We start from the raw sequence: 20496 nt of genomic DNA, 5'->3' as shown, positions 1-20496 counted from the left end.
CTGCGATGAAGATGATGGGAGTCTGAACAGACTGAAGCGGGGAACCCAGCAGAGACAGGGCAAAAGTGCTATGTTTTGGTCATGTCTAATTTGAGAAGGCTTCAAAGACATTCAAGCGGAAATGTCAGGTTGGCAGTTGGAAATACTAATCTAGAGCTAAGAAGAAAGTTCAGGAGGAGATAGAAATTGCCAGCAATCCTTGGGGGATAAAACCACTGGAAAGAATGAGATCATGCGAGAAAGAAATGGAGAAAGCAGTGACAAGGATCTAGGAACAAGTCCTGAAAAAAACCAACATTTAGACACGAGAGAAAGAGTCAGCAAAGGAGATAGAGTCCTTACCTCGACTAATCCAGGTTTACAACTCTTCTGATTTACCTCCTCCCAGGAGCCCTTCCTGATTGGCCTGAATTAATTCTGCCTATATCTGTAGCTCTTGAATTCACATAGCATTTCTCCCAACTACCTGTCCTTACAGTGCTTTATACTATTTTTTCGTTGTTTCTGTACATTGCTTGACCAAGTATATTTTAAGTTCCTGGATTGCTGTCGGAAGTAGTGTTGAGAGAAGTATTCAAGCTGAAAGTTTAGGAAACACTTCTGGTGGGAGATATGTGAACATCTCTAGGAAAAACCAGGTAGGTGAAATGTGACAGCAAAGCTTGGAAATAGCCATACAGTAGACACATGTCTGACAGGAGACTTTTTTTGGGTATTATTTATTATTTTTCACTTTTATTTATTACATGACCCAATAAATAATTTTACCTCTCACCAAACATGTCCAAGGTGAAATATGTGAAGTGGTTACTAGTCAAGGTACCAGCAGGTTAAGTGAGCTGCCTGATATACCAGAGGAATCACTATGAAAAAAATGACTAAAACTGGTGTATTTGGCAGAGGGTCCAAATGAACGGGACAGAACAGCTGTGCCAGTGCACAAGGACTCCGGGAGCAATGTGCTACTCAGGAATTCATGGGGTTGCCCTACTGGACGGGCACATTTTTATTACGGCTTTAAATAAATTCCATTGTGGTAGACCACATAATGGTCCCCAAAGATGTCTATGTACTAAACCCCAAAACCTGTGAATATACTGCCTTCGTGGGCAAAATGGATCTTGGCGATTGAGTAAATTAAGGGCCTAAGGAGATGGGAGATTATCCTGGTGAGCCCAATGTAATCACCAGAGACCTTATAAGAGGGATGCAGAAAGGTCACAGCCAGAGAAGGGGATGTGCCAAGAGAAGCAGAGAGAGAGAAAGAGATGTCATGACACAAGAGGCAGAGAAAGAGAGAGGCTGGAGCTGTTACACTGCCGGCTTGGAGAGGAAGCAGCCAGGAAACGCAGGTGCCTGCTAGAGGCTGGAAAAGGGGAAGAAAAGAGCTACCCCCCCACCCACAACCCTTAAAATGGATGCAGCCCTACTAACGTCTTTTTCTTTTTTTTAGCTCATTTCAGAATTTTGACCTCCCAACTGTAAAATACATTTATGTTGTTTTAAACGACCAAGTTTGTGGTTATTTGTTCTAGCAGTAATAGGAAACTAATACACATCTTAAGCGAAGAAAGGAAGATATTCCCAAAGGGTCAAGACATTTGACCTAGAGAAAGCGATACGTATCCAAACATGGTTAGAAGATGTAGCAAGGCCAATGCATTGAAGCAACGAGTAAAGGGCACCAGCTGTATATAGCACACTTAAAAAAAAAAAAAAAAGATGCAAAATTTACAGGTAAAAGCCATTGTGAGTGCTGTGTGTGTGCTATCGTCATCAACAATGGCCCTGCCTTTGTACATCGGAGATCATTCATTCACTCATTCATTTAAATATTTACAAAGGCTCCTAGCGTTTACTGTCTCAGGGAACAGCACCCACACTCACCAAGTTCCAGGTCATGCGGACTCCTTCCTCTCTCACAGCTCTGCCCCAGCTCCAAACCTACCTCAGCCAGAACAATCAGTGGCCGTATCTCGTTGTTTCTACCTTTACATTTTCTCTTCAATACCCAAGGCCACTCCTTTAGTTCAAGCCACCACCATCCTTTTCCAGGTTTACTGAAACAGCCTCCAACCAGTCGCTCTCTCTCTACTCTTTCATGCCTCCAACCTGTTCCTATACTGCAGCCAGAGTGAGCCTTCACAAACTCCCATATAAGGATGTTACTACTTCCCTGCTTAAAACCCTTAATGGGGGCTTCCCTGGTGGTGCAGTGGTTAAGAATCCGCCTGCCAATGCAGGGAACACAGGTTCAAGCCCTGGTCGGGCAAGATCCCACATGCCACGGAGCAACTAAGCCCGTGTGCCACAACTGCTGAGCCTGCACTCTAGAGCCTGTGAGCCACAACTACTGAAGCCCGCGTGCCTAGAGCCCGTGCTCCACAACAAGAGAAACCACCACAATGAGAAGCCCACGCACCCCAAAGAAGAGTAGCCCTGCTCATCGCAACTAGAGAAAGCCTGCGTACAGCAACGAAGACCCAACGCAGCCAGAAATAATAAACAAATAAAAACCCTTAATGGCTCTCCACTGCCTTCAGGAAAAAGCCTAAAGTCCTTAAGGAAGCCATCAAAGCCTTATAGGATCCCCTCGGCCACCTCTGACCCTTACACTCCAGCCATGTTGAACTTCTTTTGGCCCGTGGAGCACGCTGCTCTCTCATCTCTGCGATCCATCTACATGGAACGCTCCCCTTCCTCCCCTCTTTCAGACTCACTCCTACCTACCCTTCAGATTCAACTGCTCTAAAAAGCCTCCGTGAACCTCCTCCCCTGTTTAAGTTGTATAGCAATATAGGCTTCTATTTTGCTGTACTCTATACTTAAAAAAAATAAGATTCGTAAGGGGGTAACCTTCTCCATCTCTTCCACTTGTATGTAGAACTCAGTGCTAAATTTAGCCCTGGAATTACTCCTAAACAATAAGTGTTGTATTTATTACTAAAGGAAATATGAAACAATAATGAAATAAATCTGTGGTATATTCCTTTAAGGTAAAGGTAGCTTCCAAAGCAGATGAAGATTTTTAAGAGGAAGAAATAAGATTCTTACTCCGTAATAAAACATCACATGTTATCTGCAAAATATAAAGGCTCTTCATTTGTTGGGAGTCTTTACTTTTTTATTTGAAAATTTCCTTTTGCAATGTTTGGCAGAGATCCAACCTGAAGAATTTAATTTTGTATTAGATAGAATTATTAGTTTGTCATAAAATTTTGTGGGATACAAAAAATTTTTTAAAAACTTAAAATCCATTTGCCTTTATATATGATAGACTAAAAGACTCTGGAAAACATACATATACAGTAACAAAGAAATGTAAAAACAACATTAAAAAAAAGAAAAAGAGCTGCATGTACTGATATGAAAAGATGTCTATTATATGTCATGCAACCAAAAGCAATCTGCAGTACAGTATTTAAGTATTACCGGGATCACAGTGTTTTCTAAACTGTGTGTGTGTGTGTGTGTGTGTGTGTGAAAAAGAAAAACTCTTGAACAAAGTTAAATAATTTTTTTCAAGAGCCAATTTGTGTGTGTGTGTGTGTGTGGTACGCGGGCCTCTCACTGTTGTGGCCTCTCCTGTTGCGGAGCACAGGCTCCGGACGCGCAGGCTCAGCAGCCATGGCTCACGGGCCTAGCCGCTTCGCGGCATTTGGGATCTTCCCGGACTGGGGCACAAACCCGTGTCCCCTGCATCAGCAGGCGGACTCTCAACCACTGCGCCACCAGGGAAGCCCCAAGAGCCAATTTTATTTTGGGGATCAAAAATATTAACAAGTCATCCATCAAGGGAAAACACAAGTCATAATGTTTAAAATTCCATATAAAGTGAGTCCTTCACCATAGCTTATACTTTCTTACAAAAAAGTTTATGTTTTGTGAGAGTAGGCAGAAGTCTCTATCAGCACTTCAGCAATATCTAATATATGACTGATGGTTTTAATACTGTAAATCCCCATGACACTTTCAGCAGCAAAAACAAAACTGCATTTAATGTCTCTGCTACATTTCATACATTCTAGGTCTTTGTACATTAGTAATTCACTTATGAAATACATGGCAACATTCTGTTAAAACCACCTACTCTGTAACAACGTAATAACATGATAAAACTTTATGAGTTTTTAGAAGGAGAAACACTAAAGAGATACAATTATAATTATTGCCTGCATCGTATAAACATTACTTCTTAGGCATTTCTCTATGGCAGTTACATTTCAACTAAAATAGGGAAATTCAAAATGAGACAACAGACTGACAGACTCAAGTTTCCTAGTCTCTCAAATTCTATGTACACTGCATGGTTCATTAAGGATGTAAAGGTATATCTGATATCAAAGTATAGGAAGCAAAGAATAATAGGAAGAAAGTAAAACACACATACATAGACATACATACACAGCCATGTTACTGTAAGAAAGCAAAACATAACAATACACATTAATCTTAATCCCTTACTTTCCTCATCAACAGCCAGATTGAAAAAACTTATTGAAATAACTGCACTTTCATTCTTATCTCCAAACTTAAATTGAGATTGACAGGAAAGAAAAAAAAGAGTGCTGCTTAGTAAAAAGTACAGTAAATGAGCAAAAACTAAATGGGAAAATATAAATTAGGAAACATTACTTCTGAACTGACCAATCATCCAAACATCACTGGACTCATTTAGTTTTTTAGTATATTAGCAGGTATACTGTTGACATTATTCCCTTATCACACACTTTGATTTACCATCACAAGTTACTTCTATTTTTTAATGAAGTATTCAAAATAAACTGATACCCACAGCAGAAATGAACCTGGGCCATACAAACAACTCCGCAGAGAAGTTGCTTATAGCTGGGAATATAAATGCAAGAGTAGTGTGATTAAAAAAAAAAAGAGGCTGGACACTGGAGACAGTCTAGACTGAATTCTGGGTGGACCTTAGTAGCTTAATTCCTTTCTCTGAGCTTCAGTTTAATCTATGACATGGAGAAAACACCAAGGAGACTGCAGGATTATTAAGAGGTTTAACAATAATATAAGTAAAGCACCTAGAACAGTACCTGACACATTCTAGGTAATAATGCATTATAAGCAGTAGTGAGTGTTTAGTATGTGCCAGAAATAATTTTAAGTGCTTTACATGGACTAACTTAATCAACGAATGACAGCTACCATGACCTCTGGCACTGCCTTCACCTTCTGCTCCTCTCTGCCTGCCCTTTGGGGATAGCTTGAAACTTTTAATCCAAATTAAACAGCATAGAAATAATACAAGCTATGTGTCAGGCACTGTACTATGGATTATTTCACTTGATCTTCACAACAACCTTCACATCAATAAGGTAGGAACTATTTATTATCAACCTTCGTTTGCACAGTATGAAACTTAGACTTAGAAAGATTAAGTAACTTGCCTAAGGTCACACACACAGTAAAGTGTGATTTCAGAGCCCCCATGTTTAGAAACTCTGCTACATTAAAAGAAATATTACTTATAATTCATTAATATAAAAATAGCAGAGACACCCACTATTCAAAATCTGTGGGGTTTTTAATGAGTTTTTGAAAGAGATGAGTCAGACAGGTAACATGTATCAGGATTCTACACCAGATGACTATCACCAGTTTCCACTTTTTCATTCAAATCCATTCCAATCTCCTCCCAAAGGGAATCTGAGGTGGTGAGAATTCCAATTCCTAATTATTTAAGTCCCAAGTGAGGTAATCAGACAGCAGTTCACAAACTGCTTATCTTCTGAGAGAGTAGGTATGAGCACTCTCCACACAAACGAAGCAAAACCCAAACTCTGACCTAGACAGGGCCTGCAAAAAAAAAAAAAAAATCTCTTCACTTGATAGCGACTCAACTTCACCAGACGTACCACAAAGCACTCTAAATCCATAAGACTCAATCCCGTGGTTCGAAAAGTTAGGAACCAGGAATGACTGCATGGTCAAGCACTCCCTCCAAAACTTTCCTCCTACTTCCAAGGCAATCTACAAACCTGCCCGTAACGCAGCCTTTCAAACCGAGACGTGTGGGTGGGGAAAGCATCGAACAGAGCCTCCAGTTATTCGGCGACATGGGCCTTGCAACGACTGGAGGGAACAAATAGGGAAGAAACTGTAAACTCTGCCAGAGTGCAAAATGACTGTGTGTCATTCTCCTTCCAACGTCAGTGACTTCATCACTTCTTGCTGAGGGAGGCACTAAGGAATCAAGCGACCCTATATGTGCTAGGTGCTTGGAAATGAAGGTGCCCCTGGAGAGCCTAAACTAGCTTCAGGCTCTCATCCCTCCTTGGAGTCTAAAGCAGAGCGACAGCGGGTCGCTACCTCTCCCCTAAACTAGCACACCCACACCTGCCGTCCCCCGCCCCAGCACACCTGTGGCCCCTCGCACCGCACCCGGGTGGGCATGGGAAGGCAGGCATAACTTCACCTTGACGGCCCCGGGGACCAATCAGAGCACAGGACTCCCGCAGCGGGCCAATCGGACAGCGTCTTGGATCCCGCAGCTCGGGGCCCCAACCGAACCACCGCTTCCCCTGCGCGGAGCGCAGGGGGCTCCTCGAGCGCAAGCTGAGACGCGGCAGCCGAGAAGGCAAGTAAGAGTTCGCGAGGAAAGAGAAGGCAAACAGGGAAGTACTCACCCGCCCAGACGCAGGAGGGTCACTGCTCCCTGTGGGGCGACATTTCGCTCAATCTGTGCCTGGCCGGCACGCCCCTGCCCAACCGCCGCCGCAGCCGCCGCCTCTGCCTCGAGCTTCGCAGCGGTTCGCCGCCGCCTGTTTCGAAGGAACCAATCAGAAGGCGGAGAGGGGGCTCGGCTGGAGGCCCCGCCCCCAAGCCGCCGGGAAGCCGCAGACCCGCGGGCCTCTGAGTCGAGGGGCGCCTCGCCTTCCTCCGCCTGGCGTCTCACAACTCTGGGGGGCTAAGCTCCTCTTCTCACAGAAAATGGCTTGGTCACAGAGTACCTCCTCTCATCTGGCCCCTCAGCGACAGCAACAAACCCTTTTTGTCCCGATTAGCAGGAGAGGTGAATCAACTTCTCCAAGCATCCCGGAATAGTGCGCGGTAGAGTTGCTCTGAGTTTTATCCTGTTCTGTTAAGAGCCCCTCCCAATTCTAAATCCACCCGCGATCTGGCTGTACTGAGGGCGCTAGGTTTCCGGATACAAACTGTCACCCTGCAGGAGTGGGAGTCCTGTGAGGGGTGTGGGGAGAGGGATGGAGAGAAATCCTGTAGCTGCAGGCCACAACTGAAAGCGGAAAGAGGATGTTGGCTTTTCCTTGAGGAAACACCGGAGCAGGGTCTGGGGGAGGGGAGGAGAAGGAGTAACCTCAACGCAATGAGAGCTGCGTACTAGCTCCCAGAGTTGAAGTATGGAGACTGGTCTTGAATGTAACAAGAGGTAGGTCCGTGATCACTAATTGTGGCTTATTATGGGGGCAAAATCGGTGCCGAAAGCCTGGAAGGCCAGGCCTTTCCCCTCTTCTTAGTTTTATTTTGTCACATCATGTTGCCTTTCTGGGCCTCAGTTTCCCATCTGTAAAGAGTGGAATTGCCTGGAATGATGTTCCCCAGCATTTATTCCTTCATTCACCTATCAAAAACAATGAGGAGGTACTGTTGCTTGCTGAAGAGACAAAAGTGAAAACGACAGCCCCTGCCTTCAAGTGCCCAGCAGCGTGGTAATGACTCAGTGGAAACCAGTGGAAGTCTGCGAAAAGATGGAACACCTAACAATCTTGTAGGGTGATGGTCAGAGGTTTGAAAGGGCTTGCATTTTGAAGGACGAATAAGAATTGCCAAGAGAGAGGATAATTTGGAGTAAGGAGTGCTTTCTAGGCAGAGAGAAAAACAAGCCTCCAGGGATGTGAGAGCAGTTGTTCTGGGAATAGTAGTTCTGAATGATTAAAGTTTGGGATTCGGAGGTAGATCAGGCTGGAGGAGTAGGCACAGATGAAAACCCTCATAGGTACTAAGGAATTTAGATCCTTTCTTGCAGGCAATTGTGATTGATTTGTGTTTCAGGAAAAGAAAAAAAAATCATTTTTGAGGATTTTTGAAGAAAGGAGTAAGACTGGCAGCAATTCTAAAAATTAAAAGATGATAATTACATAAACTAGCTCAGAAGGGAGGGTGAGAAAGAGGTGTCTGGAGATATTCAAGAGGCTGATTTATCTGGACTTGGTATCATGTGACAGCGATGCTGCTCTAAGGAGCACAGGGAAAACAACTGTGGGGGAAGAATAATGCATTTTGGTGTGGGGTTGTGTTCACTTTGAAATGTGAGAGGAACGTGCAGGTTGAGGTGTTCAGAAGATGGTTGGAAAGTTAGGTCTGAAGCTGGTTAAATTAGTTTGTGAAAGAGATACAGATTTGAGAAGTCAATTCAACAAATACTGTTAAACACTTTCTCTGCACCAGACTCCATCCTAAGCACTGGGGTCCTGCTCTCACAGAGCTTACCTTCTGGGTTAAGCAGGTGAAGATGGTCATCCAAAAGTTGACATTTAAGTGGTCATTGAACCTGATACCCAAGAGTGGTTGCTCCATTTTTTACTGATGTCTATCCCAGAACCCTTTGCTGCCCATGACTGCTATAGATTCATTTTCACAGGACCTGTTGTTCAAATCAACCTATGTTTTATAGTGTTTCTATTTAAAACTAAAGGGCAGGACTTCCCTGGTGGTGCCGTGGTTAAGAATCCGCCTGCCAATGCAGGGGACATGGGTTCAAGCCCTGGTCCAGGAAGATCCCACATGCCGCGGAGCAACTAAGCCCGTGTGCCACAAGTACTGAGCCTGTGCTCTAGAGCCGGCGAGCCACAACTACTGAGCCCGCACACCTAGAGCCTGTGCTCTGCAACAAGAGAAGCCACCACAATGAGAAGCTCATGCACCGCAATGAAGAGTAGCCCCCACTCGCCACAACTAGAGAAAGCCCGCATAGCAACAAAGACCCAATGCAGCCAAAAATTATTAAAAAAAAAAAAAAGAAACAAAAACTAAAGGGCAATTTTCCATACCATTTCACTTAGCCAAATTTCAAGTGGAGTTCTGGTTTTAAATTGGATTTGTTGAGCCCTAATATCAAAATATGTACACTTTTCTACAGAACCTTAAGAATAAGTAAATTGTGTCACGGATCTTGTTTGATGAGCCAGTAGTTAACATGTCTTTTATTTTTTCTTACATACATACTATGTAACTAAACATTTGAATACCACTTATACGACTATTTGAAGTATGTACACATTCTCATTCAAATACACACACACACCACTTAATATTTCTCTAAGACATTTGCTGAAAGTTTGGCAGCAGGGTATCTTTATGGTTGCTTTCTTTTTATTTTCATTGTCTGTTCGGTTTGTCTTGGTAACTCCTCTAAAAGATACAGGACACTGTGATGGAAAGTGAATCCGAAGTCAGGAAATCTGTGCAAATCACTTCTCTAAGCCCATCTTCCTCACATTCAACTTCCACATTTAACTTCCTGGTTAAATGTGGGGATTGGGTAAAGAGTTCCCTTCTAGATTCTTTTGATTCTTGTTGCTTTTCCCTTATGTGTGAAAAAGAGAAAAGTTCCCCTTGTTGCTCCCTCAACCTCACTTTTACATGAATTCCCAGTTAGTACCCTGCCCCCTAAGCACACTCACCATCTTACCTACCTTGATTTTAACACTGCAATTAGTAATTGAGAGTTTCACCTAATGAGCTGCAATCTACTTTCATGTGTACATTTTCTAATTGGTGGTTAGGTTAATAGCAATGTTTTAGATGTCCTCACTTGAAATTGACATGGTTGTAACATGCAAGGCAAGACTCACCAGTTTGCTTCCATCGGATAATAAAGTATTTTCGTTCTGACTTTCCCGAGATTGTAATTATGTGCCCGCTTTAAGAAAGCACCATGCGTGGAGATCTAAAATTTTCAAGTGTTTACATTAGGGATATTTGTTCATCTGACTAAACATCTCTATCAAATACAGAAGAGTCTCTTATATAACCTTTGAATATTGAAATATGATTTTTTTTCCCCACAGCTCTTCAAGAATTCTCTATTGCTTGAAGTTTACTGTAGTTGTTGGAGAATTTTTTTTCTTTTTATTGGTTTATTAGTTGTTTCGTTCTGCATTTTGTAGTTTCTGCTGTTGTTTTTAACGCTTTGACATTATTGACTATCAATATAGAGATTGTGCCTTGTATGAACTGCTGTATGAAATTTTGGGACAATAGAGGTCTTGATTCATTCACAAACTACTCATTCAGCAGATGAGCTGAGAGCCAACTACATTAAAAACAAGACTAAGTTCTATTATAAAGGAATGTTATTGATTTACATTAACAAATATCTGTATTAATTCAATGATATAAAATTGTATGATAACAACAGTTGTGATCAATACTAAAATATTATATCTATATAGTGAGTTGAATAGAGTTCCCTCCAAATTTCATGTCCACCTGGAACCTCAGAATGTGCCCTTATTTGGAAATAAGATATTTGCAGATGATTCCCTCTTCAGGTTTGTTAATTTGCTAGTATGGCTCACAGAACTCAGGAAAGCAGTTCACTCACCATTACCAGTTTATTATAAAGGTTACATCTCAGGAACAATCAAATGGAAGAGACATAGGGCATAGAGAGGGGGGCATGGAGCTTCCATGCTCTGGCACACCACCCTCCTAGTACCTCGATGTGTTCACGAACCCAGAAGCTCTCCAAATCTCGTCATTTAGGGTTTTTTTTTTTTAAATTGGAAGTTCCATTACATAGACATGAATGATTAAATCATCCGCCGTTGCTAACTGACCTCCATCTCTGGGGTCCTCTCCCCTCTCTGGAGGTTGAGGAATGGGACTGAGAGTTCTAACCCTCTAATCACGTGGTTGGTTCCTCTGGCAGCCATACCCCATCCTGAAGCATCTAGGGGCCCACCAGGAGTCACTTTTTTTTTCTGGCCACGCTAAGTGGCATGTGGTATCTTAGTTCCCCAACCAGGGATCAAACCCATGCCCCCTGCAGTGGAAACGCAGAGCCCTAACCACTGGACCACCAGGGAATTCCCAAGAGTCACCTTATTAGCATAAACTCAGGTGGGGTTGAAAGGGTCTTGTTATGAATAATGAAAGATGCTCCTATTGCTCAGGAAATGCCAAGTGTTTTAGAAGCTCTCTGTCAGAAACTGGGGACAAAGACCAAATATATATTTCTCATTATATCACAATTCATTTTCCACATAAGAAGCATTATTACTTGCTATTACAAGGTCTTAACCACTTGCATAAATCCAGACCTAGAGGATTAACTCCTAGCTCTGTCTACAGTGCCCCCTTAGTTCCCACTCATTTCCCACCACCTTCCCCACAGATGCCTTATGATCTGGAAACCCCAAAATACACTCAATTCCCCAAACTGGACCTACTCCCTCAGGCATTCAGAAATTTACTTCTCTGTCTTAAATGTCCTTTCCTTACCCCCCTCTTCCCTGGTGGGTCTGCAATTTCCCATTTGCTCTTCATTCATCAGCTAAATCCCTTTAGTTGGTGGGTACTGAGATCTTCATTTTGCAGTGGTGAAACTGTGGCTTACAACGGTACTGTGCACCCTCCCTCTCTGGCCCAGGTTACTTGTGGTCTTTTAACATCTGCACAACTCCCTTTTCTCCCTTCTTTTGCTCCTGCCACCCCTTTCACCTTGAATCCCCTCCCTTCCTACCCTGACCCATGGAGTCCTGACTATCCTTCCAAGCCCAGGGGAAATGCCACCTCCTCCTTGAGGTTTTCCCAGGTGAGCCCACAGCACTTTGCTCTGTGTAAGCCCCTCCAGGCAGTTACTGCGTCTTAATCATCTTTGTATCTCCTATGGAGATTAGCAACAATATCTTACCTAGTGGGGACTCAAGTCTTTTTTTGTTGTAGCAAATGGAATCCAACTAATGTTAGCCCCAACTCACTCCATTTTCTACTGACTAGCCATTTTTAGGACTTCAGGGTTGCCCTAATATTTTAATACGAAAACCTCTTTGCTTGCTAAGCAAGCTCCGTTTTGGCTGATTTCAGGAGAAAGGGACATATAAGCCCATTACTTATAGGTGTTTTATTGTATTCACCAAAGGAAAATGGGGAGAAGAATGCAACAGTATAACAATGAAGGAAGGCAATGAACTAATTCCTGCCTTGGGGGAAGTATACAACAGCTGTGCACCCTGCTGAAGGAGTGTTTTCCAAAAACAAAACAAACAAACAAAAAATGATTAATTATATGCACTAAAGCCAATAGTGAGCACTTTTAAGAGACTAAATGGAATGTCCCATCACTGGAGTTATCTGCATACTCTGAATTTGTAAATGCTGCCTCAAGACCCTAAGTAAGGAAAGAGATTGCTTGAGGGAATGTTTCATGTGACAATAATTAACTTTTCTGTATGCTATTCTCTTTGAACTTCAAAGAATATGAAATGATCAGGGGGCTATGGAAAATGAATGAATATTCACCAGGGCTTCCAGGGATGAGAAAAGCACAATTTATGTCCTAAGAGTTTGCCTTTTTGGAAATTACCCCCTCAGATTCGATAGGATGCTATTCATCATTTAAAGAAATAAGTTGTATATTTTTCAAATTTTGTTCCCAAAGAAAAGCCTGTTGCCATTATGTTCAGTTTATTGCCCAAATTGAACACAGCCTTTTAATAAAATATATGCAGTAAGGTAAGATGAAGAGCAAAATGAGATTTTCCCTATTTCAACAGATAGACTTGAAGTAATGATTAATTTAATTAGGCAAACAGGGCATACCAATTTGAGTGAAAGATTCCCTGAAGCCTTGTAGAATACAAGTAGAGAAAGTATTTCAACCTAGCCCCACATTTACAATTGTGGAGCTTATATAACTACCACATAAATATTGATGAGAATTCTTGCATAAAACCAGGTACAAATGAAATAAAGGAAAGTTATATATAGGATTTATATTATGAGGAAAATGAAGAGCTAGACCCTGCCCCTGCAATGCCCATCACTGCACATCCCAGATTTCACAGAGAAGCGGGGTAAACTTGTGGTCATTCACTCTCCATGACATAAGCATCTCTGCGTGGTGATGGTTGAATGTCCGCAACTCAGTCAGGCGACCCAGAAGACAGGCAAAATGTTGAGGATTTTCAGGCTGATGAATCTTACACAACTTTTGTAGCACATCAAGCAGTGGTTCCTGAAGCTTCTCTACTGCCTCTCTGTCCTTTATGTATTGTCTGTCTGTTTAGAAGTTTAAAATAAAATGACAAAAAAAGTGGAAAAGTCATAATTTGGCATAATTACAGTAATGTTAACGTTTTTGAAGTGTAAGTTATAAATGTACACTTTAAATGTACAAATTAAGTATTCAAATTGATGAATTTTTACACACACGTATTTAGACTCATGTAATCACAACTAGATCAAGCTATAAGACCTTTACTGCCCCCCAGAGGCCTCCCTAAATTCTCCTTCCAATCAACGTGTACCAGAAAGACTCCATACTGAATCTATTCCTTTAGCTCTAACCCTTGTGCTCTGTTGCTTGTACTTAGTCATGCTGGCTCTGTGCCTTTTGTGAAAGTATGTTGCCTAGAGCCTGAAATATACGCGATATCCCATTCTCAAGGTTCTGACCTTTAAAGGTATAACACTTTTCCATTCATATAGAGATAAAAAGTTGCAGAACAGAGAATAACATTTATCTTGTTGGAGGGTTATAGGAACATTGTGACCGCACATACGTGGACAGCTGCAAGAACAAAGGATTCCAGCATCAAGAAGTTTGCAGCAACCAGCCATACCCTCTCCCCTTTTAGTAGAAAAGAAGCCTGAATTCTAACTCGGGTAAGGTGTTCTTTGGGACACTAGTCCACCATCTTCTTAGTCTGCTGGCTTTCCAAATAAAGTTGCTATTCCTTGTCCCAACACCTCGTCTCTTGATTTATTGGCCCATCATGCAGGGAGCAGTACGAGGTTGGACTAGGTAATAAACGCACTCAAGGCAAACTCTATGATGGGCATAAGTATCATTTCTGGTGGGTATATTCTGGAATTGCTGGGTTATAGGGTATAAATGTGTGTAACTTTAGTATGTACCGCTGAAAAGTTTTTCTTTTTCAAATTAAAATTTCTTATGGTAAAACTAACAACTAGCTTCTGCCTCAGTATCATGTATAAAAGTGGCTTAAGGGCTTCCCTGGTGGCGCAGTGGTTGAGAGTCCGCCTGCCGATGCAGGGGACGCGGGTTCGTGCCCCGGTCCGGGAAGATCCCACATGCCGCAGAGCGGCTGGGCCCGTGAGCCATGGCCGCTGAGCCTGCGCGTCCGGAGCCTGTGCTCCGCAACGGGAGAGGCCACAACAGTGAGAGGTCCGCGAACCGCAAAAAAAAAAAAAAAAGTGGTTTAAGGCTATCATTGTAATTAAGCTTTACAAATCATGAACATGGCATCACTTATTCCCAAATAATTAATCAAAAATATAGACAAATTTTATGTACAAAGGTATTCATTTCAACGTTGTTTAAAACAACAGCAACAACAAATCTGGAAACATCCTGAATATCAAAACACGGTAAAACTGAGTAAATGACTGTACATCATACAATAGAATATGATGTACATATTATAACAAATTTTTACCAATATAATTATTTAATGACATGGGAAAAGTACACTTACAGACAGTATGTTCTTTATTATGTTAAAAGTATATAATTTATGTCCTTGCTCAAACTTCAACCCCTTAAAAAAGCCTTCCCTGACCACTGATTAAAACAGCATTTTGCTGCCACTTTCTTTCCTTATACCCACATCTTTATATTTTTTGTAGTATTACCACCTCCTGAAAATTATTTGTATTCATTTCTTTATTTACTGTCTTTCTCACCCTACTAGAATGTAAGCTCCATGTAGCTGTATCCTGCCTGTTTCTTTGCTGCTATATCCCACAATGTCTAGAAACATGTTTAGTGCATATAAGGTGTTCAGAATGAAATTACTGAATGAGTATGATGTTTAGAAAAAGGCTGAGAACAACTACACTGAAATGTTAACAATGGTTCCATTTGACTGGTGGAATTATATGCCATTTTACTTTCTCTTTATGTTTTTTATCCAAGATTTTCTTTAATATCACTACTATACTTGAGGGGAAAACCAACAAATGGCATAAAAATAAAAATGTAACATTGAAATTACCTGGAGAGAGAATAACAATTGCTGTAAGCAGAGCATACTCTTCTTGAGTCATTTTCAATTCTGCAACACTTTTATAAAAGCTAAACATAGGTGTTATATATTCATCAGAGATACCTATGGGGGAAAGGTGAAAAATTGCAGAGGCATAGTAAAATTTTTGAATGACTGAAAAGTGTAAAATTACAAACATTATATATATATATATATATATACATACATGTTAATATACCCATATGCAGATATTTGATAAACGTCCCAGCCACATTTAAATAATGACTATATATTAAATGTCCCAGCCAAAGGTGAAGCATTGCAAAGAAGATCAGTTAAAATCCTCAAAATATAACCTAATCAGCGATTTGTATGTCTTTGATTTTGGCAGTGCCTTTGTTTTAGTCACTACTGTGTAACAATAAATGATAATGTTCTCGAATTGCCAAAAGAATCTCTGAACTTCACCATGCTCTCGATGGGCTTTAGTTAATCTTTTTAACATTACTATCTATAATCAAGACATAGACAGCATCTTAACCAACAAAAAATTATTGTTCTTCAGTGCAGAAATATAAACTCTACTTAATACATTGGCTAGAATTCTTATCAGAGTTCTGATCTCTCTCTGAAGTACCAAAGCTGTTTATCCATTGCCTAGTAGGCAATGGTACTTGGCCCTTCTCTTCAAACTCAGTGTGTCCAAAATCAAAGACACCATGTATAGAACTAAATTCCCCATCTTCCTCCAAATCCACTCCTTTCCTGATGTTCCCATTTTCAGTGATTGGTATCCTCACCCATCCAATTGTCGCCACCTGACAACCAAGATTCAGCCTTCCTCTAACTCAGTCCAGTGCCTGGATTGAGTCAAGTCCTGCGTATTTGACCAGCTAACTCTCACTTGGTGCTCTCTCCCCTCTTCACTGCATCTGGTTGACCTAGTTTAAGTCTTTCTTTCTTTTCATCTGGATCACTCCAATTGCCTCCTTACTGGTCTTCCTGTCTTCAGTGTGGTCCTCTTTAAACCATTCTAGAATCACCTTTCTAAAATTCAAACCACACTCTGTCTCCCCAGTTCTTACAAACCTTCAAAAACTCTCCATGGCTTTTGGCATAAATGTTCTTCCTTTTTACATAGGAAACTCCTGGACCCGTCCCCTGCCTCTCCCACCACCCAATACTCACCCACATGATAGCAATAGGAGTTCGCATTTACTGAGTACTCATTATGTACTAGGCACTGTTCTAAGCACTTCTTATGCTAGAACTCATTTAATCTTTCTAACACCCCATGAGATAGGTACAGAGAGGTTATGTAACTTGACCAAAGACACACAGCTGGTGAGAAGTGGAACCAGGATTCAAACCAAAGCTAGTAGGCTTCAGAGTCCTGGCTCTTAGTTGTGACTAAAGGGTACTATCTTTCTATCACACAGCCTATACTCCAGCCATGTTCAGGCACTCGGAGTTCCCTAAACAATTCTTATTGCCCAGTTTTGTACATGTTCTCTCTACTTGGAATATCTTCCTTCTCCTTTATAACTTACTCCTCTTCATAATTTAAGATTCCTTTGTGCCACTTCCTCCAATCATTCAACAGCTATTAGTTTGGTGCCTGTTCTGTGCATGGCTCCACTCCAGAAAAGCTCTGACTGGGGAATTGTGCAGACAGGAAAAAAAAAAAAAAAAAAAGGTGTGTTGTGACTTATGGATGAATTAAGATGAGTTTCCCAGAATTGGTCCACACTAGAATAGACTATTCTATTCCATCCCAAACCCGACCTAAAAGCCTTAGAGCTTCAGTTGAAACACACCAGAATAAAGTTGGATTCCAGATGCTAAAGAGTATAATTATCATCTAATATTATACTTCACAGGATCAGAAAGCCTGAATCCTCACCTTTAGATGAATCTAAAGAATCTTCACAAACAGAATCCTTGGCCTTTCTGTCTTTAGTCAAAGTAGCACACTTTCTTCTCCTTTGACGTTTAATCAACCCCAGTTGGCTCTCTTAACGACAGTGTCTTTGTTGAGCAACTTGGGGATGACACCATGTGGAAGATTGCCCTCTATCCAGCTGTTACAGACTGAACTGAATACCCATGACCAAACTAGATACAACTTAAAATGCAGAGGGTTGGAGTATGCGAGGCTGGGACTACTAGTCCCGGTTTCCAACAAACATAGTGGTTAAGAGGTAGTAAGCCTGAGTTTAAAAGCTGACCTATGACTTGATCTCGGGCACATTACTTAAACTCTTTAAGCCTCAGTTTCCTCATCTGTGAAATGTGAGTTATATCAATAGTATTATATGAGATAATATATGTAGAGTTCTTAGCACCAAGCCTGGCTCATAGTAAACCCTCAATAAATGTTAGAGCAAATAATCATAAAAAGAACTATTAATGTTGTTATTCAGGAGAATTGGGTCAACACATTAGTTCCATCTTAACCTTCGATTAAGCTCATGTACTTTTGTGTTTACAAAGCTACATTTTTGTTTTTGTTTTGTTTTTGCATTCTGCAGTTTGCTAGGGATGAATACAAATTGGCTGATCAGTGATTTGCCCTAGTATTTTTCTAAGTATTAAAGCTAAGCTAAGATCTGTATTTGTTAATACAGCTATTCTTTTTCATCTTCAAAAGATGTCAGTCTTCAATAGTTGGGTATTACACCCGTTAATTGTGGTTACCTAAAATAATAATTCACGACTGTGTCATTATTTTAAATAGTATATAAGGGTTTGGAGATAAGATTAAAGGCAACAGATTTGAAAATATTTATGAAATCATCTTTGACTACCTAATTTTCTATCTTATTTGTTTTTCTAAATCCTCTCTCACCCTCCAAAGATGATACCTCCATTAGCTATCTAATTGCAACTGATAATTTTTGGAAAAAAAACCAAAAACAGGTTAAAATGTTTATTACAACTGTTTGTTTTGTGCACCTTGTAAAGAACAACAGTGAATATAGAGAAAATGTAGAAAATAAATAATAGAAGAGTTTAAAAAATTTTTTCCTACAGGATAGATAAAATATAAACCTGCTTTTGGAATTAGAGTCAATAATCAGAATTAATCACACCAACATAAACAAAGGGTGTTTTAAGTGTTTATGAGCCAGCAATTTCTAACATAAGAAATGTAACAATAGCATCGTCCTGAAGGGGCAGTCTTTTCCTGTTTTCCTGTTGACTCCTCCTTTCTGAAACTTACTCAAGTCCAATTAGTTGATTTTTGGTCACAAGAGGGGGCTATTTTCTAACTTAATCACAAAGACTACCATGGAAATGTTCAGTTGTAAAAAAACATTGTTTTTGCTCCTGTTTCTTGTTTGCCTTAAAAAAAAAAAAGAGGTCTGTGATTGATAAATTAATTGTCCAGTGATAAGAAATATTCCCTGAGAGAATAACCATGTGATAGAATTAACACTATGCTCTTTTAAGTTATTTTCATTGGGGACAAAAATAAAGCCAAGGTGTGTATGTGTGTGTATTATACACAAGTGCACATATACAAGGCATCCTTGTTCGGCTAGGATACCCTACCCATGTTTCAGGGCCAAGTTCAAATTTTGCTATCTCTGTGGAGCTTTACCTGTCACGGTGAAGCAGAATTAGTTGCTCCCTTCTCTATGTTCAATTCTATTGCACCTCTCACAATTCATATCTCTCCCTCCCATTAGAGTGTGAAATACCATATACAGTTTATGAGAGCAGGAGTCAACTGCGGTATTCCCAATGCCTGGCAGACTGCCTAACCAATAAAGATGTTTCTTATTCCTCTCTGTATCCTTAGTAACTAGGGTCCTGCTGGAGACAGAGTAGGAGATTAATAAATGCTTGTTAAATTAGGCAATGTTATGTTTTGTTTGTGCCTAGCAATGAAGGTTACATAGCTGTGAGATGTGCTAGGGGAAAGGATGCCACTCAGACAATGGAAACATTCTCTTGGTGCTAAGAGATTGGACCTTGGCCTCTGTTTCAATTGCTAACCTCCACTCAGTGAGTCATTTGTACCATACAGTTGGCCTTGAGTAAAAAGCTGCCGTCACATTAGCAATTCAAAAAATAACTGCTTTCAATGTAAAATATTTAAGATATTTAATAAATAACATACTTTCCAGTAGTACTACTGGCTAAAATTTATCTTAGGATGACGATGCTTAAGAGTTGCCAGGATTTGGACTGTCAAGTTTCAGATTCATCTCAACCAAATTCACCAATTTTTGTGTGCCTCATCTGTGCCAGGCACTGTGATGGTGCTGGGAATAGTCGTCAAACAGTTTACAGATTAATGGAGAAGGCAGATACATAAATAAATACATAATGTCCTAAACTGTGCAAGTACAGAAGGCTTGGGGAATACTGCTGAGGGGCAATGGAAATACTGACGCTTTTATTAATTTAATAATCTCTTTTACTTTGAAGAGGTTTCTTCCTATAATTTGACTCCCAAATTTGTCCATGCCAAAATTACTGTGTGACAACTTTAAAAAGCAACATGAGAGTTGGTAAGAATTCTAATTCTTAAATTAAACTTTCTCATAAATATTGTCATTTGTTTCTGTACATTTCCAACCTTTCTTTCCAAGACTGTCTGTGAACTGATAATCAGCTTATATGGGCTTCATCAGAGAATTTAGTTCTTATTGTTTTCATCTTGCACAAGTTGCCAAGGTTAAAGCAGCAAAATCATATATATTTAAAGAGCAGAAAAAATAAGCACAATATACTATGTACAGTATATTTTACTATCTACTACAACTTCATCACTCTTATAAGCATCTCTCCTTCCTCTGACCTCATTGTCTTTATTCATTTTATCATTTGCTTAAAAGCAATTTCAAATTACTAGCTGCTGCTTATGCTTTCTCACTCAACCAAAAGGCAGGAACCATGTCTTACTGGGTCTTAATATTCCCTACCAGCTGACAGTTGGGCAAATATTGTATCTTAGCGAGTGACAGGTGCAATGTGCAGAAATGGTACTGGGCTTTGAGTAGAACACCTGTGTTCACCTCCTGGTAGTCTACTGATTAGCTGTATGACCTTGGGCAGGTCACCTAGCCTATCTAAGCCTGTTTCCCCATCTATAAAATAGGAACACAGCACTCACATTTAGGGGCCATTGGAAATACTAAGGAGATGATGCATGTAAAAGCAAACCATTGTAAGATCACAAGGTATACTTTCATCCTGATAAACACTTACTGAATTGAATATTTCACTCATGTCTGTTGCGGGGAATCAAAAAAGGCCGAAAAATCCTATA

General features: G+C 40.6%; 2 protein-coding genes across 7 annotated transcripts in view; both read right to left on the bottom strand.

Annotated features, from left to right (window-relative positions):
• The window catches only part of GAS2L3 (growth arrest specific 2 like 3), a 33890-nt gene extending 27133 nt beyond the window's left edge, over window positions 1-6757 (bottom strand). For 2 of the 3 annotated variants that reach the window (XM_067697678.1, XM_067697676.1), the window contains exon 1: window positions 6651-6747. The gene's annotated coding sequence lies outside the window, so the exon portion shown is untranslated. Of the gene's footprint in view, window positions 1-6650 lie in introns of all 3 variants that reach the window. The other variant, XM_067697675.1, reaches the window with a different exon arrangement.
• Window positions 6758-10589: 3832 nt separating this feature from the next.
• NR1H4 (nuclear receptor subfamily 1 group H member 4) overlaps window positions 10590-20496 on the bottom strand; it is a 69148-nt gene continuing 59241 nt past the window's right edge. For all 4 annotated transcript variants that reach the window (XM_067697673.1, XM_067697674.1, XM_067697671.1 and 1 more), the window contains 2 exons: window positions 15225-15338; window positions 10590-13266 (listed from right to left, as the gene is read on the bottom strand). In XM_067697673.1, coding sequence (XP_067553774.1) covers window positions 13028-13266; window positions 15225-15338 — 353 coding nt within the window. In that variant the 3' untranslated portion in view covers window positions 10590-13027. The remainder of the gene's footprint in view (window positions 13267-15224; window positions 15339-20496) is intronic.

This window comes from Pseudorca crassidens, chromosome 11, assembly GCF_039906515.1.
Source record: "Pseudorca crassidens isolate mPseCra1 chromosome 11, mPseCra1.hap1, whole genome shotgun sequence".
In the NCBI taxonomy this organism is placed as follows: domain Eukaryota; kingdom Metazoa; phylum Chordata; class Mammalia; order Artiodactyla; family Delphinidae; genus Pseudorca; species Pseudorca crassidens.
This window is presented reverse-complemented; position numbering and strand designations above follow the sequence as displayed.